Source organism: Festucalex cinctus, chromosome 9, assembly GCF_051991245.1.
Source record: "Festucalex cinctus isolate MCC-2025b chromosome 9, RoL_Fcin_1.0, whole genome shotgun sequence".
Classification (NCBI taxonomy): Eukaryota; Metazoa; Chordata; class Actinopteri; order Syngnathiformes; family Syngnathidae; genus Festucalex; species Festucalex cinctus.
The window spans coordinates 19,652,368-19,679,606 of NC_135419.1; the positions used below are offsets into that span (position 1 = coordinate 19,652,368).

The window sequence follows — 27,239 nt, forward strand, 5'->3', positions numbered from 1 at the left end:
AATTCACTATCAGATTTTTTTGTACATGCACTAGTAGCTTTTTTTTTTTTTTTTTTTTTGGTCCTTACCGCTTTACTACTTGTAATATAATTCGGTTGCAATAGTAGAACAATTTATTAGCGACTCCTCCCCCCACAGTTCTACTCACAAGAAGTACTAAGCTGCACTAGTAGAATGACTACTAATGTACTTGAAGTACTTGTACAGCACACTAGTAGAACTTGTTATAATTAATAATAATAATAATAATAATAATAATAATAATAATACCGGTAATAATAATAATAATAATAATAATAATGTCACTAGTAGGTCTGCTCAATTAATTAAAGAAAATATTAATATAAATATTAACGATCAATTTGGTAATAATTGAAATCACGATTAGGACAATCGTTTGTTTTTTGGTATAAAACAAGAACGTGTAAAACATGTTAAAATTTTAGAATGTTGGAATTTTGTAAGATAAGAATAATTTAAAGGGATACTTGACTCAAACAATTTTCAGCAGTGAAAATTGAACATCTTGTCCAGAATAAATTTGATAACTTCATTATTTTTCATGTACAATTAATACCTTTAAAAAGTCATTTTTTTCTACTTGCTGTCGATTGATGATGACGACATCACCTTTGCTGAGGTAGTAAGTAACGGCCAATCATGGTTCACTTACCTTTTCCAGGTTTGGTCAGTAAACAGAGCCATGATTGGTCGTTACCTACTTCCTCAGCACAGGTGATGTCATCAGCAGTTGACAGCAAGTCGAAAAATTACTTTTTAAAGGTACTAATTGTACATGAAAAATAATGAGGTTACCACATTAATTATAGACAAGATGTTAATTTTTTACTGCTGAAAATAGCTCAATGAATCAAGTATCCCTTTAATGATCCCCAGAGGGAAAACTAGGTATAATAATAATAATAATAATAATAATAATAATAATAATAATAATAATAATAATAATAATCACCATCATCATCATCATCATCTTCAAAATGATGATGTCACTACTGATACTTGTAGCAGTACAGTATTGTCATTGCCAAGTGTTTTTTTTTGTGTGTGTGTGTGTGTGTGTGTGTGTGTGTGTGTGTGTGTGTGTGTGTGTGTGTGATTCAGCGCGAACGCAGCCCTGGCTGAGTCAAAATCTGACCGACCGGGAAGTGAACAGCAGCAACACTTTGACGCTGACGTGTCTGGCACGGGGAGTTCCTCAACCCAACATCACCTGGTACAAAAATGGCATTCTGCTGGAGGAAGGCCCAGGTAAGATGATGTCATATAAATAATGACATATGTCGAATTGACGTTTTTTATACGTTATGTACAGTATATGAGAGGCCTTGAGCGAGTTACTGCAATAGTAACATCCTTGGTGTGTTTATTTACTCAACTGGGTAAATATTTGCTTTGGTCTTTCTTCCCGATTTGTATTTTATGTTTAAAACAGCACTGATTCGGTTGTAGAAAATGTGGGCTGCCATTCAGACAAATTAGGAACAGATGAGCCCGATGAAAACTGCCTAGCAACAAGTGACCGCATGTGACAAGAAAATAAAATGAATTCATGCAACGTCAAGCTGGCATATTTTACCACCTGAACATATAGTCACCACTAACAAATATGTTTGCTACTAGGCCACATTTTCACAAGCTCAAGCGCCTGATGAAAAGGACTTCACATCTATTTTTTAAGCTCCCAAAGACGTATAAATACGTTCTATTTTTAAAATTATGGGTGTCCCAAAGACGTATTTATGTTTTTTTTAATGCTAGAGCATACAGAAGGCTTTGATGCAGCCTCCGAACTGTAGAGAATGGTTGAAACAATGGTAGTTATTACAAAATCGGCCAGCAGGTGGCAGCAGAGTATCAGATTAGCCAGAGCCATGTTGCAACAAGCTCTTTTTTTCCAGTGTTTTCAATGATCAAACTTAGCTATATTCTAATGCTAATTTCTGCAAAATGAAAACAGATACAAATATACTTTTTTTCCCATGTTTGTGTAGCAATAGAACACAATATTCTGGGGGCCTTGCAAAAATCAGTCCAAATCCAGTAAAACAGCCGGGAGCAAAGGGGTGGGTCGCTTCAGTGAAAATGGCGGCGAGCGAATGAGTTAATAAGCGTTTTTCCCGCCGGCTTGCAGGAATCACTCTCAAGTCGGACGGCGTGCTGAACATCGAGAGGGTGAAGAAGGACGACGAGGGTCTCTACGAGTGTATGGCCGCCAACAGCGAGGGCGTCGTCAAGACCGGCGCTTTGGTCACCGTGCTCGGTAAGATTTCCGACCGTCGTCCACTGAGATCGAATCGCCTCCGTCCATGTTTTGGCTTCGCAGCCACAAATACAGCTTCTAAAGTTAGACACTATATTTCAAGTACAAGTAGTGGGGTTTAAAAAAATAGTCCAAGTCAAAGTACAAATAATTACTCTAATAAGTACACAAGTAGAAATTGGTTAGTGTCAGCGTATATACAGAACATGTTTTGATAATAAATCAAAACAAAAAATATCCGCACATAATGGTTTCCTCTTTTGCTAACTTTAAAGGCATGACAAGGCAAATTTCTTTTTATACAATCATTCATACAAAACTAAAATTCAAGCTAATTTACGGAGAAAATGAACTTCAAAACAAAAGCAAATTAAAAGATGAAAATCAAGAGAAACTCCAACATAAAACATCACAAAATTAAATATATAGTAAAGTTATATTTTTTTAATTTATAAAAAATCCACAGAGACCATTAACTCATTTGCTCCCAAAAATGTATAAATACATTCTTTTAAATGTTTTAAGTGTCCCAAAGACAGTATTTTTTGGTTTTTGTTTTGTTTTGTTTTTTATGAGAAAAAGGCTTTGATGCAGCCTCTCGACTGCAGAGAACGGTTGAAGCAATGGTAGTTATTACAAAAATGGCCAGCAGGTGGCATCAGAGTATAAGAGATCAACCAGGGCCATGTTAAAAAAAAATTATTTCCCCACTGTTCTAAGCAGATTTGTGAATAATGATGAAACTTAGCTATATTCTAATGCTAATTGCTGCAAAACTGAAACAGATTGAATTATTATTATTATTATTATTATTATTATTATTATTAATATTATTATTCCTGATGAAAGAAAAGACTCATCTTTCTTTTGGTAGGTTCCATGTTTTTATAGCAATAGAATGCAATATTCTGTGGGCCTTGCAAAATCAGTCAGAATCCATTAAAACAGCCGGGAATGAAGGGGGTTGCTTCAGTCAAAATGGCTGCCAGTGAATGAGTTATGTTTTAGGTGTGACTTAAACCTGAGCTAAATTTATAGTGCTCGTATAGAGAATAATAATAATAATAATAATAAAATAATAATAATAATAATAATAATAATAATAAAAGCTGGCGGTGTTCTTGTTGCTTTGCTAACATGATCAACTTACAAACAAAAACAAAAATGATAAATTTGCTAATATTCAGCCAAAGTATTACACCTGCTTATTTCTTCAGATTAGATGGCAAATTTTAGGCTGGCACAATACACAACAGATCAGGAATAGCTTTAGCATCTAAACCCAAAAGATGGAAAGAGAGTGGGAAAAGCAGAGCGTTTATGTATACAAATGTAGTGAAATACAAGTGGAAAGACTAAGACACACATGTAGAGTATGAAATACAATCTCAACTAATCAAAATCTGGAGTAGTCATCCCAACCGGTTCTAACTAGCTAGTAACTAGCCTATTTTATTTTGACAAAGTAGAAAGTACAAATATCTGTTTCTATTCATGTTAATGAGCTGCTGGATACTTGTTTTACAGAAATTGTTGTTTCCCGCAGATTTGGCCCCCAAAAAATTAGTGGAAAGACTAAGACACACATGTAGAGTATGAAATACAATCTCAACTAATCAAAATCTGGAGTAGTCATCCCAACCGGTTCTAACTAGCTAGTAACTAGCCTATTTTATTTTGACAAAGTAGAAAGTACAAATATCTGTTTCTATTCATGTTAATGAGCTGCTGGATACTTGTTTTACAGAAATTGTTGTTTCCCGCAGATTTGGCCCCAAAAAATTAAATATTTTGATGAAAATTAATGGCACTTTCCCACAACTGGATGCCATCGTCATATTCAGTTTCATAGGTTGGATCAAAGTCAGAAGAAATCGTATACTGCCCCCTATAGGTCAGGAGTTGGACAACAGCAACAACAACAAAAACAAAAACTTGATTTCGAGCAGTAGTCATCTGAAAGCCTTTTCCAAAATGACAAACATGGATTTGGCCCACTCAAGTTGAGTTGTTGTTGCATTTTTCTACAGGGGAGGAAGGGAAGCCAAACGTGGAGGTTATAATTCTGGTGTGCACTGGAGCCGCCGCCACCTTCCTCTGGCTCATGCTCATCCTCTTCATCCGCAAGCTGAGGAAGGTAAGAAATGTTTGTTTTTTTTGTTTTTTTTATTTTGCGGCAAACAACTTAAGTTAGGGATGTAATGATAACCAAACGTCACGATACAATATTGGATTTTTATGGAGAGGTTGCCGATACAAAAAAAATACAACAATATTGTGCTTTTGTCCAATTCAGCAATGGAAAATATAAATATTATACATATTAAAAAAAAGAGATATAAATTTAATATATTTATACATATAAAAAAAGATTAATGTATTTATACATATAAAAAAAGATATTAATGTATACATATAAAAAGTATTAATTTAATACATTTATACATATAAAATTATTAATTTAATACACTTATACATACAAAAATATTAATTTAATACATTTATACATATAAAAATATTAATTTAATACATTCATACATAAAAAAGATCGATTTAATACATTCATACATATAAAAAAGATACATCTAATTCATTTATACAGATAAAAAAAAAAGAAATTTAATATATTTATACAGATAAAAAAATTTTTTAAATATATTTATACACATAAAAAAAGAAATTTAATATATTTATACACATAAAAAAGAAATTTAATATATTTAGACACATAAAAAAGAAATTTAATATATTTATACACATAAAAAGGATACAAATTTAATATATTTAGACATGTAAAAAAAGATACATTTAATATACTTGTACATGTAAAAAAAAAAAAGATGATAGATAGATAGATAGATAGATAGATAGAGGCACTTAGTTGCTAATGCACGCACGCACACTGAGTTCCTCCACGTATTGACTCGGTTATGTTCCCCTTCATCTGACCATTAGCGTGGATTTTAAACACAGAAGGGCTAAAACATGCCATGTGAAAATTAAACTGCACTAAAAATAAAAAGAAAAATAAACTAGCCACCATAGAACTGCACAAATGGTAATCAACCTGATTTTTTTTTTAACAGATGTGCTGCTTTTAATATTGTGACATGATGACGATATATTGTGGCACTTTTAATATCGCGATATCACGATATTGCTGGTATCGTTATATCCCAAGTCGTGGTTTTCTAAATGTGTCATTGTCAAACCTTTTAAAACGTGTACTAAAAAGTCCAATACAACTGAATCGCATTCGGTCAAGTATAGCACGAAAGGTTTGACTTTCTAACCAAAACAAGATTTTTGGTTATCCTGTCCCCCCACCGTCCATAGCAACAGCCGGCGCACTACAAAATGGGTCCGTCCATCATCATCGACCCGGACGAGTGTCCTCTGGACGAGCAGAACGATCTCCTGCAGTACGACAGCAGCAAATGGGAGTTTCCCCGCGATCGCCTCCGATTAGGTGGGCACATGTACAAACAAACAAAAGCAGTGCCATTTCCAACATGTCACCTAAACATCAGCCAAACCGTCTTCTCCCTTCACCAGGCAAAACTCTGGGCCACGGTGCCTTTGGGAAAGTGGTGGAGGCCTCCGCCTTCGGGATTGACAAACTCTCCACCTGCAAGACTGTTGCAGTCAAGATGCTGAAAGGTTTTTTTTTTTTTTCATTTGTCTGTTTTCATTCTTGTCCACGTAACACAAACGAGCAAGTCCCGATGGCCCTCTCAGGTTCAACTTGGGGGCAGCACCGACACGAACTGGCTTGCATTAAAAGCTCACATGGTGGATGGAGCGTTATGGGGAAGCGGTCGGATGGCGAAATCCATCTTCAAGATGGATTTCGGCCACACATGACGGATGCGCCATTTAATTCAAAGTCAAGTGCGGTTCTAAGTGTACGCAAAGGGCATCCATCTGGAGGTTTAAGTCAGCGCTTCTCAAACTGGGGTCTGCGAGTCGTCGATTGTGGGTCCGCAAAATCATTGGCAGTCATATTATTACGTCCAAGTGTGCCGGTAAATATTAGGCAATAAACCAGTGACTCATTAATGCCTTGGGCCAATTTAAAGCTATAACATGATCGTGACATATCATCACATAAATCTGGTCACCAAATCAATTAACTCATTCACTCCCAGCCATTTTACTGGATTTGGACTGCCCTCAGAATATTGTGTTCTATTGCTATAAAAACATGGAACTTACCAAAAGAAAGATTAAAATATCTTCTTTAGGGGGGGGGAAGTACATTTCTATCTGATTTTATTTTGCAGCAAGCGCATTAGAATATAGCTAAGTTTCATCATTATTGACACATTTAATTAAAATTGTATTTGAGCTTTTTTTTCAACATGGCCCTGGTTGATCTCTTTTGCTCTGCTGCCACCTGCTGGTCGTTTGTGTAATAACTACCATTTCTTCAACCAATATTTGCAGTCGAGAGGCTGCCTCAAAGCCTTCTGTATGCTCTAGCATTAAAAACAAAAAACAAAAAAACAAAACAAAAAAAAACAACAACAAAAAACGTATCAATACGTCTTTGGGACACTTAAAACCTTTAGAATAGAACGTATTTATACGTTTTGGGGAGCAAATGAGTTAGACAAAAGTATAAAATAGGAATACTGTATACAAATTCAAGTTTTTGATATAGAAGCCCAACAATATCACATGAAAACAAGATATACAGCATATTGCTCTAGCATAAAAAAAACCAAACGTGTGTATATATATATATATATACACACGTCTTTGGGTCACTTAAAACATTTAATATAGAACGTATTTATATGTTTTTAGGAGCAAATGAGTTAATTTTTGAGAACAAAAGGCACAATGCAGGAATAAATTATCACTATTTTTGTTTCTTTTTTTTTTCTTTTACTGAGAATGTCCCAAACATTTTTTTATTTATTTATTTAAAAAAAAGAAAAAAAAAGCGTATTTTCCAGAGTGAAATTTTTAAAGTTGTATTTTTGAAATTCCATTAATGACTTTATTTATTTAATTAGTTAAATATGTATATTTATAACAATTAATTAATGATATTTATTAATAATATGATTACTATTTATTTCAGGCAATAGCATTTCACAGAAGAACAAAATGGAGATAATCAATTATATTGCTAGTTTTGTATCATACCAACAAAAGAGCAAAATGTAATGATGCATTCATTGATTTCCTTGACCGCTTAATCCTCACAAGGGTCGCGGGGGGTGCTGGAGCCTATCTCAGCTGGCTCTGGGTAGTAGGCGGGGCACACACTGGACTGGTTGCCAGCCAATTGCAGTGTAATGATGCAATGATGTGTTAAAAAAAAAAAAAAAAAAAAGAATTTCATTTCAGATGTATTTTTCTCAAAAATAGCCGTTTATTGCATTTAATGGTACAGATGGCAGTTTTGTTTATTTGGCGTTACGATTATGATGCGGTTCTTGGAAAACTTTTTCATCCAAAATGTTTTCCTTCCTGGTCCCCGAAAGAGAGAACAGAGCACAATGGAGAATGGGAAAAAAAAAAAAGACAAATATGAATAAGCAAGGAATTGAACATTTTCTTAGTTTTTTTCCTCCCACATCTTTTTAAAATTTAAGTTCATTTGAGTGAGAATCGTCTATTACAAAATGGTGTCGAATTTAAAATCGATATGCACCATTTTTTAGATTTGCACACTATCATCAATCCTCATAATTGTGATATGAGCGGATAATGCATCAGCACAGATAAGCATAGGAATAAATGGCAGCGGCTGCTGTGGAATTCATCTTCATCACAAATAAACGAACGCCTCTCGCTGGCTCCGTCATCGACTCGCAGGTCAACTTTAATGGCGAGCGGCAGATTGACTCGCTTTGGATTTTGGATTGCACGAGCAGAGACTTTTTGTGGCTCATAAATTTCAGACTGGGCCAAGCAACATGAAACCCCACAAAATGTCAAAATCCTCGCTAAATCAAGATTATCTGCATCTTTCACATCATGTTTAATGAACACGCGTTATTAAATTCCAAACTCAGCCGGTGTTCCGTCAACGATAACAGTCTCGTGTTTGGAATCGTCTGTCCTATTTTGCACATGATGACTTCACCGTTATATCATCTGGAACAGACTGAAGTTATGCTTCATATCCAGTTCAAGGTGCACTTTGTTTTCACTAGTAGACTGATTAATCGGTCTTCAAACATTGGCAAAAACAATTGGCCAATTATTTTCCCCTTAAAACGTTAGAAGAAAACCAAAGTTTCCGACGCTGTGAAAGTACCCTGAATGCATCATTTTGCTTGCTTAGCATTAGCAACTAGCAAGTGTGTAGCGCATCTTATTCTGGTTATTCTGTTGTCTCCCCAAGCGTCCTTTAAGCTGTTTAATAATACCGCAGTTGGACTTAACTCATTTGCTCCCAATAACGTGTAAATACTTTTTTTTATTTAAATGTTTTAAGTGTCCCAAAGACGTATTTATACGTATTTATACGTTTTTTTGTTGTTGTTGTTTTAATGCTAGAGCATACAGAAGGCTTTGATGCAGCCTCTCAACTGCAAAGAACGGCTGCAGAAATGGTAGTTATTACACAAACGGCCAGCAGGTGGCAACAGAGGAAAGGAGATCAACCAGGGCCATCTTAAAAAAAACAACTCAATTACTTAGAATTTTAAATAGATTTGTGAAAACTGATGAAACTTAGCTCTCTTCTAATGGTAATTGCTGCAAAATGGAAACAGATAGAAACATTTTTTTTTCCTGATGAAAGAAGAGACTTTAATCTTTCTTTTGACAGGTTCCATGCTTTTATAGCAATTGAACACAGTATTCTGTGGGCCTTGCAAAATCAGTCAAAATTCAGTAAAACAGCCGGGAGCGAACGGGATTGCTTCTGTGAAAATGGCTGGGAGTGAATGAGTTAATTGTAAAACTAAATACACAACGCGAAGAATTACATCCACTCTATATATGTAAAACATGCTTCGTTTTTAAAACATCGCTAGCCTAGCGCTAACAGGAAGTTAGCAAATACTAGCAGGACTTAACTTTAAAACTAAATACACAACGTTAAGAATTATATTCACTGTATATATAAACAAAACATGCTTCGTTTTAAAACATCGCTAGCCTAGCGCTAACAGGAAGTTAGCAAATGCTAGCAGGAAATTAACATCGACTTCAGGAGTGTTTTTTTCCTTCAAATATAGAATAACCACACACAAATCTTGTGGGAACACATACCCACAGATGGGATAGAAAAGGTCAGCGCTTTACAGCAGTTGTAAACAAGTAAGAATGGTTTTATTATTGATGCATAAATCTATACAATAACCTTGTATACTTCATGAAATGTTTTGATATGGACTTGTCATTCAAAGCAGAAACTCTTAATAGCGAAAGTTTGCGTTGCAAGTGGCATGCAAAGGAATTGGGGAAAGGGTTAATTTTATGCATTATATATTGTTTTTAAATAATCGACGGATTAATTGGTAATTGTTTTTTTTTCCTGCCAATAATCGGTATCGACCCCAAAAAAAATGCATAACACTCAAATGTTCTTTCCGTAGTAGCTCTGCTTGATTCAGATTAATTTTCTGAATTTGTAGCGGATAGAAGAAAACGACTCATCTGTTGTCTGTTCCATATTATGCAGATATCGCGATGATCGTAAACAGTCGAAGAGAATTGTTATTCGAAATGGCTCAAACAACTGTGCGTTCTTCCCCGCAGGCGGCGCGACTTCCAACGAGCGCAAAGCGTTGATGTCGGAGCTGAAGATCCTGATTCACATCGGCCACCACCTCAACGTGGTCAACCTGCTGGGCGCTTGCACCAAGCCTGGAGGTCAGAAATTATTCTACACTTCCACCGCCCTCCTACTCACTCGTATACAGTGTTCCCTCGTTTATTGCCGGGTTCATCTTTCATGGCCTCGCTGTTTCGCGGATTTTTTACAGTGTGCTTTTTTGTTGTTGTTGTTGTCTCTTTGCGCAGCCGTATCTCTCAAACCCTACGTCCAATCCGCGTATTTGTCTTGACGAGACCTTTCCAACGGTGTCTGTCCCGTCGCTACACGACATTGCATTACGAAGATAGGAAATATATACTGTGCTGTATAACAAGTAAATTAAAAACACATATTTTAAAAATGACTGTAAATTAAAAAAACAAACAAATGATGAATGAAAAATCATTCATAATAAACTAAAACTCATACTGTGTTCCCTCGTTTTCCGCTGGGGTTAGGTTCGAAAAAATACCCGCAATAAATGAAATCTGCCAAGTACATAGTTAGCTTTTTTTTTAAATTAATTATAAATGTTTTTAAGGCTCTAAAACCCCCCACCACACAGTTTATACATTTTCTCATTGAGGCATTGACATTTTCTCACATTTCTCTCGTTTCAACATTCACAATGTTTAAACCTTCATAAATTTTATAAAATGGATACATTACTGTAAAAATACAGCGAGACCGTGAAAAGTGAACCGCGTTATAGCGAGGGAACACTGTATACTGTGATAAATGGAAAAAAAACAACAACATACTTTTAATGGAAAAAAAATGAATGTAAATGAAAATAGAACATTAATGAAAAAGCATTTATAATCAAGTAAAAATCATACCAAAACGAAAAAACAAATGAAGAAAATATATATAATTAATGGATTTTTTTTTTCTTTTTTTTTTTTAATTAACGCGGATTGCCATTATCGCAGGTAGATTTTGGAACGTAGCACCTGCGATAAACGAGGGAACACTGTAATCCAAGATGGCCACTTGAATCGGCCAAATTTACTATCACCACAAAATTAATGAACACAGCCATTAATGTCTGAATTGTTGGCAACAAAAGTGAGTACACCTCTCAGTAAAAGCTTGTGGTCTGTGATTGGCTGGTGACCAGTCCAGGGTGTTCACGCCTTTCACCCAAAGTCAGTTGGGATAGGCTCCAACTCGCGCCCGATGACGATAAATGATCATCATCATTTCATCATCTTAAAAAAAAAAAAAAAAAAAAAATCTGCTAGTTTAATGCTAACATATAATTCAAAATGCTAAGGTAAATTAGCATGGACGTCGGCTAGTCGGTTCATTTGGTGCGTCTCGTCTTAAGCAGGGCCCCTGATGATGATCGTGGAGTTCTGCAAATACGGCAATCTGTCCAACTATTTACGAGGCAAGCGAGACGACTTTGTGGTTTACAAGGTGAGTCTCCTCCCGCTCCGTTCGGTGGTGAGACGACTTCACCGTTTGAATGGCCACATCGTTGTCATTTTTTGCGTTTCAGATTCAGGACGGCAAGGCGCCGTCGTCGGGCACGGCGTGCGAGCTGAGCGAGTTGATGAAACGCCGCCTGGAGAGCGTGGCCAGCACGGGAAGCTCTGCCAGTTCCGGTTTCATCGAAGATAAAAGCTACTGCGACTCGGAGGAAGAGGAAGAAGGTAACCGATGGGCCTTGCATTCCTTTGCGGCTTCCGTTTCTGTTTGGTCCTCCTCCTGTTTAGCCTCCAACTTCTTCCTGTTGCTGCTTCAATGCTATAACAAGCAGTGAATGACCGACATTTATAACCGAAAAGTTTCATATTTTTCTATGAAAACGGTTCTTAATAACATCTTCAGTTAGTAGCATTTCATTCAGCTGCATTGCTTCCAGCACGTGATGTTAGATTTTTTTTCTTTTTGTCAGATTTCAGCTTCTCAATTGAACTATTACTTCAGCGATGCGTTAAGGATATACAGCACACCCTAAGAACAGCTGGCTCAAACTTGACGCAATTTTGGGAGAATGAATGAATGAATGAATGAATGAAGAAATAAAGAAATAAATGAAAGAATAAAGAAATAAATGAAAGAATAAGTAAATAAATACAAAAATAAAAATATACATAATTAAATAAAAGAATAAATGAAAGAATAAATAAAGAAATGAAGATAAAGAAATAAAATAAAGAAATAAATAACTAAATAAATAAAAGAATAAATAAAGAAATAAAAGAAAGAAATAAAAGAATAAATAAATAAATAAATAAATGTAAGAATAAATAAGGAAATTAAAGAAAAAGAAATTAAAGAATAAATATAGAAATAAAAGAATAAAGAAATAAAATAATAATTTAAAAAAAAAAAGAATAAAGAAATAAAAGAATAAATAATGAAGGAAAAAAATCCAATCACTACTTGGGTCAATTTTACCCAACTAAAAGTTGGGTTGTTTTACACAAAATCATTTGGGGGGGGGGATTGGGTCATTTTACACAAGATAACCCCCCAAAATTGGGTCATTTTGTACAAAACAACCCAGCAAGTTCTGCCAAATTAACCCAAGCTGTGGATTGGTGCATCTCTTACCTAAATTGGGATATTTATTTGGCCCGACTGTCACTTATTTGCATGAGATACAGACAGATTGGCCCGCAAATAGCGAAAATATGCCTATTAATGATGCACATAATAAATGTAGTGTGTGTGTGTGTGTGTGTGGGGGGGGGGGGGGGGGGGGGGGGTGTAGTGTCCCACCCCCCACCCCCACAACCATTTAAACATCCCAAATTAATGAAAAAAAATGGGGATAAACTTTCAATAAAATGAATGGGAGTTAGCTACTTGGATCAGCTCAAAAACAATAAATAAATAAATAAATACATAAATAAATATTTTTCCCCTCCAAATTGTTTAAAATAAATAAATAAGATACAAATAATAACTGGATCCTTTTCACCCAACTAAAAATTAAACAAAATTAAAAATAACCCCTCAGGAGGTTTGACTTCTAATTATATGGCTTGACTTGACTTGACTAATTGAAGGCAAGTTGTTTAGCGCATCATTTCATACCCTGTTGCTTTTGACCTCTGCAGATGCCACTCGGCAAACGTTTTTGTTCCCTCCTTCTCGGTTCATATTTTGGCTTGCCCTAACAAAACGTTTCCTCACCTCACTTTGTGCCTCTTTTCTTTTAACGAGCTGTTGACGACTGTTACATTCAGGTTCCATTTGCCCCAGGAAATAAGAACATTTTAGTTGGCATACCCTCTGATTGGTTGTTCAGAGCGCAACTTGTTACCGAGCTAACTTTGACTAGCAAAACACGTCTGTAGCCAGTGGCCCCCCTCTTCCGCCTCCGTTTGTCCCCCTTGACCCCAAACTCCACCTTCCTCCCACGCCGCTGTTCCGCCCCTCGCACTGGGGCACAAACACTCCCCCTCAGATTGTTTTGCGGACGTTTCCTCCTCCTGTCTGGCCGTACAATCGGTGCAGCAGGCGGCCGCCGTCACCCCACTGGGTCTGGAGGCGGTTGCCTTTCCTGCGCCGACCCGCTCTCTTTCTCTCTCCGCCCCCGAACGGCAGACGTGTTGTTCCGGAGGTGTTATTTGGCTTTGATTAGTTGTTTGTTTACTCAGGTGGTGCTTCTTTTGAACCCCCCCCCCCCCGACCTGCAGCTTCCAATCCCGTGTGCGCATGTCACCTGACCCATAGTGCTTTCAATATCCAAAAGGAAACATACGTGACATAACATGGCCCCCCACTTATACCTGAAGGCACCTTTTAAAATGCCACAGTAGGGAGTGAACTTGAAATTTTGTTTGCCTGTTGATTCCGCTTATAAAATAATAATAATAATAATTAAGAACTGGATTTAACATAATAGCAGTCAGGCATGATAGTACACCGTGCATGCTTGAAAGTGGCTCTGGATCTTCACGCACCCTAGCTGATCATGAGATGGGTGGAGAAAGTTGAGAAAAATTGTAAAATACAACTTGACCCAGTCTCCACAAATATATTATTACATTTATTACTGCTAAATGTTTATGTGGACATGTCTGATGCATTGCGAATGGAATTCCCCCAGTACAGACTTTCCAAGTAAAGGGCGGTTATTAATTGCACGTTAAAAACAAAAAATAGTGGCATTAAAGTAACTTTAAATTAATTCAAAATGAAGGCACTCATTTTGACACTCCTAATATATATATATATATAATTTTCTATAATGTCTCAGTCTTCCTTGAAGAATGATTCCTATAAATCCAGAAGGAAAAACATCTTTCACTGGATGATATATATATATATATATTTCTTTTTTTCAATCCTTTTATTTGTTTTGCAGAATCCGAGGATTTATACAAGCGAGTTTTGACTTTGGAAGATTTGATTTGCTACAGCTTCCAAGTGGCAAAGGGCATGGAGTTCTTGGCCTCTCGCAAGGTACTCAAAATCACTTTACGTAATGTGTTGCGCAACAGCAAAAACTTCATTACAGCAAATGAGAAATTTTCCGTTTTTATGCAAAGGTCATGTTGTTTTGATTGATTCAAACGAAGAGCCAAGCGAGCTCAAGTCCAAAAACTTGAAAATGGTTTTCTCCATCGTATTTTCAACCCCACCTGTTTATCGTAGTCATTCATTCTTCCAAGTTGAGTGGCTGGGACTGATTTAGAAATGCAGCCATTGTTGTAAATCAACATTTTCAGCCTGGATTATGGACGACATCATGTCCTTTTTCTTTTTTTTTTTTTTTGCAATCGCTTAACCTCATGTTGCTTTTCAAGCCTATATTAACTACACGCGAGCCTCCAACTCACAACTGGCTTTTTTTTTTCCTGCGCGCCACTCAGTGCATCCATCGGGATTTGGCTGCTCGAAACATCCTCCTCTCCGAGAACAATGTGGTGAAGATTTGCGATTTTGGGCTGGCCAGAGACATCTACAAGGATCCCGACTACGTGCGCAAAGGAGATGTGAGTTTGGCCGACGTCAGCCGCCTGGCACTTTGCAATGATGGGAAACGTCAATGTGATATACAAAAATTCAATATAATGATTGTGAATTCTGATTTTGTGCTTCTCCAGGCACGCCTGCCGCTCAAGTGGATGGCTCCCGAGGCCATTTTCGACAAGATCTACACCACCCAAAGCGACGTGTGGTCCTTCGGTGTTCTCATGTGGGAGATCTTCTCCTTGGGTACATACAAAAAAAACAAAAAAAAACAACAAAAAAAACACACATTTGATCGCTCTTAATTCAAGTCGATGTCTTTGTTCTTTTCTAAATTTTGGTGGCTGTAGTAAAATATTTGATTGCACAAACATACTAAAAAAATAAAATAAAGTAAGAATGTTTCTAATTGAAGTGTTAAGCTCTGTGAAAAGTCTGAACTCAACCCGCCATTCAAAGTAACGCCCAAAAAAATTGCAAAATAACTTGTGTTAAGGCTGCTCGATTATGAAAAAATATTGACAATTATTTTGGTAATAAATGAAATTATGATTATATCAAGCCATTTATTTTTTTGGTACAGAACAATAAAATATTTAAACATGTAAAAAATAAAAAAATAAAAATATTTGAAATACTAATAATGGTGTTAATTTTTGGACCACACAAAATTGATTTATTTTTATTTTTTTTAATTAAAATAAAAAATTAAAATTAAATTAAAGAAAAAGGTGCAAATGTATAAATTCAAGTATGGTTTCCTTGCATAAACAAATGAAGCGCATTGGAGTTTATTTGCAATAAAATTATAAATTGCCATAGGACTGTTTAAATAGTTAAATAGTTTTGAATAGATCTCGCAAGTGCAAATTTTCAACTCATAGTATTAGGCATTGTAAAACGAATACTAGTTTAACAGCCTTGAAAAAAGTGCAACTTGTTTAAAAAAAAAAAAAAAAAATTGCGTTTTTCTATTTATGCCAATCTTGTAATTGTGGAGCATAATTGTAATCGTAATTAATTTTGATTAATTGCACAGCTCTAACTCATGCTATCACCTGGAACAGTTCACAATCAATAGTCATCTAATGATGACCAAAAAAAAACAATTAAAAGCTGATTATTAAATATTTTAAATCTTTAAAGATGAGTTTTGACAGTTGAAGTAGACCGTATCACATTTTGCTCTCACCAACTAATCAAAGCAACTATTCAAAACTCTTCGAAACTCTTCATCCAGTGCCAGCGCTCTGATTGGATACAAAAAAAAAAAAATCTAACATCTGTGTTTACTGAAAGTCCGAGTATAGATCAGGAATATAATATAATTTCATAGAATGAATATTTGGCATGAAATGTAAAATGTAGGTCAGTGGCCACCACTTCTCGAATGCGAGCTGACCAAACGGCGTTGCCAAACAACCGCGTCCTGATGTCAATGCAAAGTTGCGAACCCCCACACTGTTAAACGGTGACGAGGGCATTGTGCATTGCTTTTGCAGCCAGAGCGAACGTTTCTATAGGCGGACTTAACATGAAATATTACACGTCACCACGGGAAGCCACGAAGACATCACAGAAAATGGGGGGGAGTAAAAAAAAAAAAAAAAAGAAACCCGCTCGATGCAATGCTTTTGAGCGGGAACATTTTGAAAAGAATCGCGGTGTGACCAATCGTCCTTCAGAAGTGACGTCACTGACACATTTGTCTTGTGTCAGCTGGAACACGCACGTACACATCTGGCGAGCGTTAGTCGGACAAATAAATCTTGAAAAGAGCGATACCGAATGAAACGCTTTTGTTCACGCGCTGATTGAGTGTGTACAGAAAAACCAAACGGATGATTGCTCGTTTCCATTAAACAATGTTCATCAATAAGCAATTGGGACGGCTTTTACCGTGGCAACACCTGGGAAAAACTAGGTCAAGTCAGAAAGTATGATATTTGCACAAAATGTGTTTATTTCTATACCAAGTGGGTTTCTAAGGATTATTATAGTTTTGGAATTTTCATTTCAGTTAGTTTTCATTTCAGTTTTGTTTTTTAAATGTAGTTAGTTTTAATTAGTTTTTAGTGTGGATGTTAGATTTTATTAGTTTTAGTTAATAAATTCTTACTTTTAGTTTAGTTTTAGTTAGTTTCAGTATTAGTTTTTAGTTGTATTTACTTATTTATTTTTTTAAGTGTATTATGCACAATATATTTAAAAAAACAAAAAACAAAAACACCATGGTAGCGATGTCATCTGAAGGCGCTTTTCTATTGGCTACTGCTAGATGACGTCACTTCTGTTTTTTTCAACTTATTCCGGTTAATATCAAAATTAGTTGTAGTTAGTTTTGTAAACATAAAACGTAGTTTCAGTTTTCATTTTTTGAAAAGCATTTTCGTTTTTATTTTATTTCGTTAATGAAATTGTTTTTTGAATTTTTGTTTTAGTTCGTTCGTTAGTTTTAGTTAACCAAAATAACCTTTGTAACACCCAAAGATGCCTTTTTTTATTCTTTATTCATCCTGAGTCAGCCAAACTTGTGCAACGGGTGCTAGTGCTGTCACGATCTAATATTTTTGGCATCGATTAATATATTAATTACTCAGTCGATTAATTTGATTCATTTTAAGTTTGCATTAAAAGTGTATTACAAAAGCATTTTGTTTGATGGTGTACTATGTTACCGGTTATTGTTTTCCAAAGTAAAAACAGATGTTTGCAAATATCTTACTTTAATAAAACGCAGAAGAAAATCATTTCTTTCAAGAAGGAATACAGAAACCGGTGAAAAATTACTGTTGATATGCTGAAACCTGCAGAGGATTTGGACAATTTTAAATTAACTCATTCAAACCCAAAAAACATATGAATGTGTTTTTAATACTTTGTCCTGCACCCCCAAAAACTAATTTATATGTTTTTTGTTTCTTTTTATGCTAGAGAATACAGAAGGCTTTGATATAGCTACTGACATGAAGAGGTCGCTTAAAGCAATGGTAGTCATTGCAAAAAAAAAAAAAAAAAAAAAAAACAGCCAGCAGATGGAAGCAGAGTATAAGAGATCAGCCAGGGCCATGTTGCAACAAACTCTTTTTTTTTTTCCAGTGTTTTCAACGGGTTTGTGAATAATGATGAAACTTAACTATATTCTAATGCTAATTGCTGCAAAACAGAAACAGATACAAATGTACTTTTTTTTCCTAATGAAAGAAGAGACTAATCTTTTTTTGGTAGGTTCCATGTTTTTATAAAAATAGAACACAATATTCTGTGGACCTTGCAAAATCAGTCAAAATCCAGTAAACCAGCCGGGAGCGAAAGGGGTTGCTTCAGTGAAAATGGCTGCCAGTCAGTAAGTTAAAAAATGGCTCCATGATAATCGATAAATTTAAACTTTAAACTTTAAACATTTAAAAAGCAACAACCGCTACGTATGGTCTCAGAGGTCGGACCTGGAATTGTTCCAAAAGCTGCCAAATGATATTCGAGTGAAAATGTAGCACTGCTCTTTTTTTTCCCCCCCACATGGAACGTACGCTCCAACATTCCCATTTGAGTTGCAGCCTGAACATTTTGGAAGCAAATAAATTGCTGCTTTTTGATTGATGATACTCTTAAGTCAAACACAACTCAGGAGTAAGCGTGCCGTATTTTACATGTATTGACACTGCACCGTAACTACTACTGTGTATATTTTTGTGCCCAAAAAAAAAAAAAAGTGTGGGCGGAGGGCAATCATTTAACTTTTATTGCCGCCTCAAATCTTATTTACATAATTCTGGCTTGAGTTTGCAGCCTCCATCATCAACGTCACCGGGGAAAACATGGAAAGCCGTTTAGTCCGTAACGTACTCGTTCGTTCGAATTGTAAAGTGCTAGTCCTATTCTTTGTCCTAAATATAGTCATACTAGTAACATGTAGTCATTCAATTAGTGTGACAGTGACCTAGTTTTACTAGTATGCAGAAATGTCATAACTGTATAATAGTGGAAGGACAAGAGGACTAATAAGACAGTCATAATATAATTTTGTGTTCCTGTCGCCTGGTTTAGGAGCGTCGCCGTACCCCGGCGTCCAAATCGACGAGGAGTTTTGCTGCAGACTGAAAGAAGGCACCAGGATGAGAGCCCCGGAATACTCTTCCTCTGAAATGTTAGTCTTCATCTCACTCTCACTACATTGCAGGGGACATGAGTCAGTACAACTATTGTATTGCTTGTTTATTTTTGAGGTGAAATTACACTGTTTTGACCACTAGATGGTGACAACCTTTTGTTGGACACTCAATTTGAAAGAAGAAGAGAAGAAGTAGCGTAAAAACAGGAAATATTTCAAGCTCAGCCAGCTGATAGCCCATACACGCCCGTGCAAGCCGTTGAAGTCACAGGGTGGACATCTTGTTACTCCCACCTCACCAGCAGACTACGGTATAAACCATACGGTATACGTACAGATAGATGAGACATACAGCTCGTGGGGGTGGGGTGGGGGTTGGGGGGTTGGTGGCGGAGATGTCCCGGGGTGGTCATTAAGTAAAAAAATTCTAATAGATAAATAAACCAATAAATAAATAAACAAATAAATAAACAAATAAATAAATAAAAATGATAAATACATAAATAAATAAAAATAAGTGGTATGTGCTGCTCATAACTCAGTTCAGTTCTTTAGACCTCAATATTAGATTTGGCAGAGGCATCTTTTGTTGAATTAGTTATTTAATTTTAAAAAATAGTTTGAGTTTCCTTTTTTATGTTTAATAAATTTAAAACACCATAAAATTATGCCGTTTTATACTAAGTACTGTCTCAAATGTTCTCCAATTTGGATACTGTAAATGTATCTGATCGTATGCCAAGAAACGTTTCTCGGGAGGAGCTATATGGCGGCCTCGCGACCTTAAAAGTTTTGGCCTATCGGCTATCCAGTCATATAATATAGATCAGTGAGCTCAGCCTAGTTTTTGCTGTAGATTATTGAATGTCACTCCATTTCAATCCTTCTTTTTATGCCTCCAGAAAGTGATGGCAAAAGGTTCATTTAATTATCTTTGGGCATGATTAATGATTAATCTTGCGAGATAAGAAGTTAAGTTTGTTAGCTTGGAAGTGGAACAAATGGGATTTATTTGTTGTATACATGGAGATGGATCGGTACACTTTTTAGACCGCCTGCCCTTATTTAATAGGCAAAATATGTTTTTAAATGTGTTTGTATTATTTTAAAATTGTGTTTAATGACCGTAAAATTAAGTCACATAAATGCTATAAAATCATGACTAGGGAATATTTAAATAGGGAATTTTTATATCCCGGACTTCACTTACTGCGAAGGTGTTGTGAAACGTAACACGATGGAGAGGGTTTACTTTCATACTCATAGTCTATGTGGCTGATTTTTTTTCACCAATCTGCAACCTATTCCTCATAATATCTGAGATTCCCTTTGTCTTCACATTGTTAGTAGCGTTCATTCGTCAAACAGAGCGCAGTCGGAATGATTCAGGGCCGCCCCAATTCCGATTTTGACCACGTAAATAAACCCCCGTGACGAGACGTTGCGGCTCCAAACACGCACACAATTAACCCCAACGACTGCAAGTGCATTCCTCGAGATTATCAACAGGTTTCATCTTCCAATCTCACATCGATCAAGAGGAGAAAAACACTCGGCACCGGCCCGTCTGCATGCGCTTTTGATTTTCGCCATCATCTTCAATCAAAGTCTCGGCCGCAAAGTCGATGAATTCATTTTGTTTTGTTTTCGCTTGGCGCGAGAGGGCCGTAAACGTGTCGATGGTTCGATTCCAGATTGTCATTAAACAGAAGTTGAGGCGAACCGCTTGGAAAACAAGAAAGATTGATGGAACTACTCGAGTGCAAAGAAAGAAAAAAATCTTTCAGCATTTACTGCATTAGCCTTGACATCCATTTCAAAATCCATATACGAGTGAACACTCCTTTGTCGTACTCACTAGTAGGATAACACAGTATACTAGGCCAACAACTAAATGCTACTAGTGAGGCTGAACTTTGCACCTTCTACCTACATTCCACCTTATAAAAATTTAATAGTGGCCGTTTTTGTGCTACCTAGTGGGGTCCTGAAGGGTACCACTCAACTCAGCTTTATTTATAAAGCACTTTAAAAACAACCATCGCTGCATAAAAGTGGCGTACATGGAGTAAATATAGTTTCTAATTTAGCGTTTTTAGCATTAGCATAGCTATGAAACTGAATTTTGACCAGAGCCTATTTTTATTTTTGAGTTAACCACGATTGCGACCATTTAAAAAAACGCTGGGGGGGGAGGGGCGCGGCTTCTTTTTCCTCCAAATTCCTGCATGAGAAGATCGAACCTCACACGAGAACTTTGTGAGTCTTCCCACATGGTCCCGCCCGACACTGACAGCTTGTCACGGAGCCGCCACAAGCGATGTGCTTTTTTTTTCGCACCCGAGACCATCCCACACTATGCGCCGCCGCTTCAAAAACAAACAAGAGGGGATTCAGGTTCAAGATGACATGCACACAGAGGGGGGAAAGTACTCTCACATGGACTGAAGTAGAAGTATAGAAAAAAATATTTTTTTAATTTCTTTTAACTTCTTTAAGTAATTGCATACAAAAGTAAACCAATTTTGTGCCATCAATCTGCACTAGCCACTTCAAACTGCCATTTAAAAAAAAAAAAAAGCGCCTTTAAGGGGTGGGGCCCTAAGAGTGATTTTAGGAGTTCCAAAGCTAGTGGGAATGCTAAGTTAGCATACTAAGCTAATGCTTAGCTAAAGCATGCTAAGCTAATGCTAAATTAGCATGTTATGCTAATGGTTATCTTATGCTAAATTAGCATGTTACGTTAATGCTTATCTAATGCTAATGCTAAGCTAGTGTTTATCGAATGCTAATGCTAATCTAATGCTAAACTAAAGCTTATTTAGCATGCTAAGTTAACATGTTAAGGTAATGCTAATGCTCATATAATGCTAAAATACAGTGTTCCCTCGTTTTCCGCTGGGGTTAGGTTCCAAAAAATACCCGCAATAAATGAAATCCGCGAAGTAGTTAGCTTTATGTTTTACAACTCTTAGAAATGTTTTACGGCTCTAAAATCCCGGACCACACAATTTATACACTTTTCTCATTGAGGCATTTACATGTTCTCACATTTCTCTCTTGTTCAAACATTGACAATGTTCAAACCTTCATAAATTTTATAAAATGGGTATATTACTGTAAAAAAAAATATGCAAAATTGCACTTAAAAAAAAATCCGCGATACAGCGAGACCGCGAAAAGTGAACCGCGTTATAGCGAGGGAAGACTGTAATGCTAAACTAATAAGCTAATGCTTAGCGAATGCTAAACTAATGCTAATTTAGCATGTTAGGTTAGCATACTAAGCCAATGATGATGCTAAGATAATGCTAAGCTAATCTTAAGTTAGCATGCCAAGCTAATGCTAAGCATTAAACAACACAGCAATTATCGACTTAACGGTCGACATCTGCATCTAAATTATTGATTAATCGGTATCAGTTCAAAATAGCATTATCGTGCATCCCTAATAAAAACATATTTCTAAATGCACTAAATACACGACTTATAATAATATTACTACTACTACTACCACTATTACTAGTAATTACTGGTTATGTAATTTAAACAATTTATCCTTCAGGCATTTAGCTATTAGCATTCAGCTTTCAGCATTACCACGCAATTTCTCCAGAAATTGCACTTTGTCTAGTGTTTTGTGGATTTGACAGTTTATCCCATTCAAACCACAAAAAAAAAAAATTGACAGCTGCTAACTTTATAAACTCATTCATTTGGAGCACTCGGAAGTCCAGGTGCCACTGTCGTCAAGTTAGGTACAGATCTAGCGACAGTAATCAAGCATTTGTACTTGGTTACTTGCCAGCACTGCCGAGCAACAGATGTTGCGCCTCTCTGACTAAACACCACCTGGCATTTGTGCACTTGAACATGCTAAATATTTTGGCACTGTGAGGTGCCATATTACATTACCTCAAGCCTAATGTATGTTCTTACAGAGTGTGGCTATGTGTGTGCGTGCGTGTTGTAGCTATCAGACCATGTTGGCGTGCTGGCAGGGCGAACCACAAGAGCGGCCCACCTTCACCGAACTGGTGGAACAGTTGGGAGACCTCCTTCAGGCCAGCGTGCAGCAGGTATACAACACCACACCAACATTTTTGACATTCTTCCAAGGGCACACTTGAACGACAATAAATGGAAAAGAACATTTTTTGTTTTGTTTTATGACGATGGGCTCAGTAGTTATGCTGGTGATCAGCACAAGTAGCTTGTCTATCTTTTAACTTCCTGTGTCACCAACAACATTCCATTTAAGTTGGATTTATAATCAATTTAATTGCTAATATAATTTTTTTTAATTAGTTTTGTAATATGTAAAATATGCATTTTTAATTTCATGTGTATTTAATTTTGCATTTTATTTTTAAATTTAATTGGTAGTTTTATAAATATTGTTTCCCTTATTTGTGTATTTTTCATTTAATTGGTAATGTAATGTTGAAGTTCTATATAAACTAATTAGATTTTATTTAATTTAGTATCTTTTTATATTCATTTTAATCTGCTATAAAAGCTTCATTCTCCTTCTTCTTCTTCTTTCGGCTTTTCCCTTCAGGGGGTCGCCACAGCAAATCAGTTGCCTCCATCTAACCCTGTCCTCTACATCCTCTGCTCTCATACCAACTACCTTCATATCCTCTTTAACTACATCCATAAACCTCCTCTTTGGTCTAAAAGTTTCATTCTCATTAATTGTTTTTAGTATTTTAAATTTGATTTATAATTATTTAATTGCTAATGTATTTTTTAGATTAATTTTGCCATTTAAAAATATGTACTTTTAATTTAATTTGTATTTAATTTTGCATTTCATTTTTAAATGTAATTGGTAATTTTATAAATGTTTGATTTAATGTTTCCCTTATTTGTGTATTTTGCATTTAATTGATAACAATGTTGAAGCTTTATATAAACTAATTAGATTTTATTTAATTTTGTATCTTATTTTTATTTTAATCTGCTAAAAAAAATTCATTTTCATTAATTATTTTTTTATTATTATTTTAGGTTTACATGCATTGTTTAATGCAATTTGTGATTGAATTAGTATTTTAATGTCATGTTAAAATTGTACTGTTTTTGAAAAAAATTATATTAATTGAAATTTCATTTATTTTAATATTTATTATCAATTTGTAATCTAATATGTTGGACTTTTTAATCAAATAGTATTTTATATATTTATTTTTTAATATTCTTTGTATTTCAGTTATTCAATGTTAACTTTATTTTTGTATTTATTAAAAAAAAAAAAAAAAAAAAATTTAATTTTTAAATTCATTTACATTGCAAATAAATCCCAACTCAAAGCCGATTGTGAAGCAACAGGATCGTTTTAGCGTCACAAACGGAAAGTTGCAAGAGCCGCAAAGTAGCAGGAAGTGGGCGTGGCCTGGCTTGTCCCGCGGGTTGACAAGAAGCAGGCGGGCGGGTGGGCGGTCAAGGCAAGCGGCTCACAGTAGCCGGCAAAGAGGAAGGGGTACTCATCGCGTACAAACATTTGGCGCAGATGACGCTGACACCATCAGCCTTTTATTAGCGCTTCAGAGGAAACGGGAAGAATTCCATCAGCGTGACGTGAGATCATGCTACAAATATTTGACAAATAGCAAGCACATTTGTTACGGTTTGGCAAAAACAAAATATAAAGTGGACGGAGCTACAGTGAAATTATTTTAGGAGAATGGTTTTGGGTTTTTTTGTGTTTTTTTTGTTTTGTTTTTGTTTTTTTTACGATGCTTTTTCCCCAAATCAGGTCCAAACTCACATCCTATGTTAGCATTAAGCTAGCGGACTATATGGTTTGATTGAACATTTTAGTGTTTAAATGTTTTAAGAATTGTTGTATTCTGTTTGAAGGTTTATAAAACACCGTAACATTTGTGCTATTATACAATCTTTAATTCTCTTGTTATGGTTTGAAGGTTAGCAACAGTAACCGGCACATTTATGCCAACTCCGTAAGCCTGTCTATGGAAATTTGCATTACACGTTAGTATCAAGCTAGCGGACTCATGTTTGACAGATGATATGGTTTGATTGAACCATCTGGTGTTGAAATATACAATGTTTACATTGTATACCCCACGATAAAAAAAGGTTTCACACACACAGTAAGCTTCTCATTAGTGATACCCATGAATCAAATACTTGTACTCAAATGGTTTGTGTTTGTGTGGCCCATTTAGGGGGGTAAACACTACATACCCATCAACACCGCCCTGCTGGCCAAAGTCGGAGATGAGGACACCAGCAAGATGGCAGAAGAAACGCACACCCGGCCCGTTTCGCAGCGCGACTCAGGCGGTACCTGGTAAGTGGGGGGTGGGGCATCACAATCACGACCAATGTGATCCTCGCACAATTACAAGATTTAATACAAAAAGGATATTCCTGTCATTTTTTTTCTACTTAAATTTATTGAAATGTATTTTATGATAGTTATGTTTCAAGAAAATGGGGGGGGGGGGAGGTTCAATCAAAGCAAATTTAAAACCATAAATTGGACCATGAGCCTCCAGTATTTGAGGTGAATCAAATTTAAGTACATATACAATATTTTATTACATAAAATACATTGACCAGTTTTATTAATTTTACTAAGTAATATTAAATTAAACCTAATGTAATGAAACAACATTCAGGAAAAGATATTTCAATAAATTAATTTGACCAGTTTGTCTATTAAAAAAAATAAATAAATAAAGCTAATTTAAGTGTAAGTAAATAAATTACATAAATCAATTTGACTGTCAGTAATTGAAATAAGCCAAATTAAAAGTCAATTTAGAAACAAATGAATTACATTTACCACCATATTTTAAGTATACCAAATGAAATTTTAAATTAAATTCAATAAAAATACATTAACACACTAACGCGTCATGAAATCCAAACATTGGACAGCACTGTGATAACCAATGTGATAACTAAGTCATTTATGAATATTTTTTTTACTTACGACCACTCAAAATGTTCAGTGGCATCTGACCTAACCATACATATGTTTATATATTATTTATTTTTGATACCCTCTATGTACAATAAAAGCAATACTGTGCTACTAGCAAAAAAACCCAAAACAAAACAAAAACCAAAAACAATGTGTACATCTATATATAAAAAAGTTCAAATTGGAATATTTGATATGATGTAATCAGGGCCTTGAATATGTTAATTATATAAAAAAAATAAAAATAAATTTGGAATGCTCATTTTTCTCGACAATGGCACTTTTCTATTGTTTAGCCGGCTAACGCGTCATGAAATCCAAACATTGAACAACACTTTCAAAATGTGATAACTAAGTCATTTATGAATATTTTTTTACTTACGACCACTCAAAATGTTCATTGGCATCTGACCTATCCATTACATGTATGTTTTTATTACATTAAATTAAATTCAATAAAAATACATTTAATGTCGTAAATTTAAAACAAAAGTATATAACAAAAAAATCAAATTCAATCAATTGAGTAGTATAACTATTGCGAGGAACTGGCATGAGTTTTTTGTTTTTTTTCCCCTCAAACTTGCTAGTTGCCTTTGAGAAGTTTGCAGGCCGTCAACCTGCTTTCCGTCATGAAGTTGCAGCAGTTTTATTGCCGCTTGGCTTCACCAAAACGCAAAATGCTGACACTTTGATTTTCATCGGAAAATCTTTCTGTGCCTTAAGGAACATCAAGATCAGACCGGCCAGCGTCAAAACCTTCGACCAGGTCACCGTGGACGGCGACGACAACCGCATCAAAAAGGTACGATGGATAAAAAAGGCAATTTGCAGATGTTAACAAATGAATACAAACATTTTTTCATATTGAACATTTTTCAAGTGTGAAATTGGTATGTAAATAATTTTCATGCGTGCGGGTGTGTCCATTGCGCAGGGCGTGCAATGCGACAGCGGGATGGGCCTCTCGTCAGACAACATGGACACTCTGAAGAAGCTGGAGACGCTGGCCGGACGACCTCTCAGCATTATGGCTCTGGCGTACGTACACAAACACGCAAAATGGCACTAGTAGCAGGGGGAACCCATTAAGTCATTTTACTTGTGAGGACGAGTTCTCATACATGGACCGAAATTCCGGATATCGCATGAGAACCTTTCTGTTAGAAAT

The 27,239-nt window shown here is 35.8% G+C and overlaps 1 protein-coding gene across 2 annotated transcripts in view; it reads left to right on the forward strand.

Annotated features, from left to right (window-relative positions):
* Positions 1-27,239, forward strand: part of kdrl (kinase insert domain receptor like) — a 77,519-nt gene that overhangs the window by 45,543 nt on the left and 4,737 nt on the right. The window contains exons 14-29 of one of the 2 annotated variants that reach the window (XM_077531640.1): positions 1,123-1,269; positions 2,153-2,281; positions 4,312-4,418; positions 5,618-5,750; positions 5,837-5,941; positions 10,007-10,120; positions 11,395-11,486; positions 11,569-11,722; positions 14,392-14,489; positions 14,900-15,022; positions 15,134-15,245; positions 19,047-19,146; positions 23,084-23,189; positions 25,305-25,429; positions 26,795-26,873; positions 27,006-27,109. In XM_077531640.1, the coding sequence (XP_077387766.1) occupies positions 1,123-1,269; positions 2,153-2,281; positions 4,312-4,418; positions 5,618-5,750; positions 5,837-5,941; positions 10,007-10,120; positions 11,395-11,486; positions 11,569-11,722; positions 14,392-14,489; positions 14,900-15,022; positions 15,134-15,245; positions 19,047-19,146; positions 23,084-23,189; positions 25,305-25,429; positions 26,795-26,873; positions 27,006-27,109 (1,828 nt within the window). The remainder of the gene's footprint in view (positions 1-1,122; positions 1,270-2,152; positions 2,282-4,311; positions 4,419-5,617; positions 5,751-5,836; positions 5,942-10,006; positions 10,121-11,394; positions 11,487-11,568; positions 11,723-14,391; positions 14,490-14,899; positions 15,023-15,133; positions 15,246-19,046; positions 19,147-23,083; positions 23,190-25,304; positions 25,430-26,794; positions 26,874-27,005; positions 27,110-27,239) is intronic. The other variant, XM_077531641.1, reaches the window with a different exon arrangement.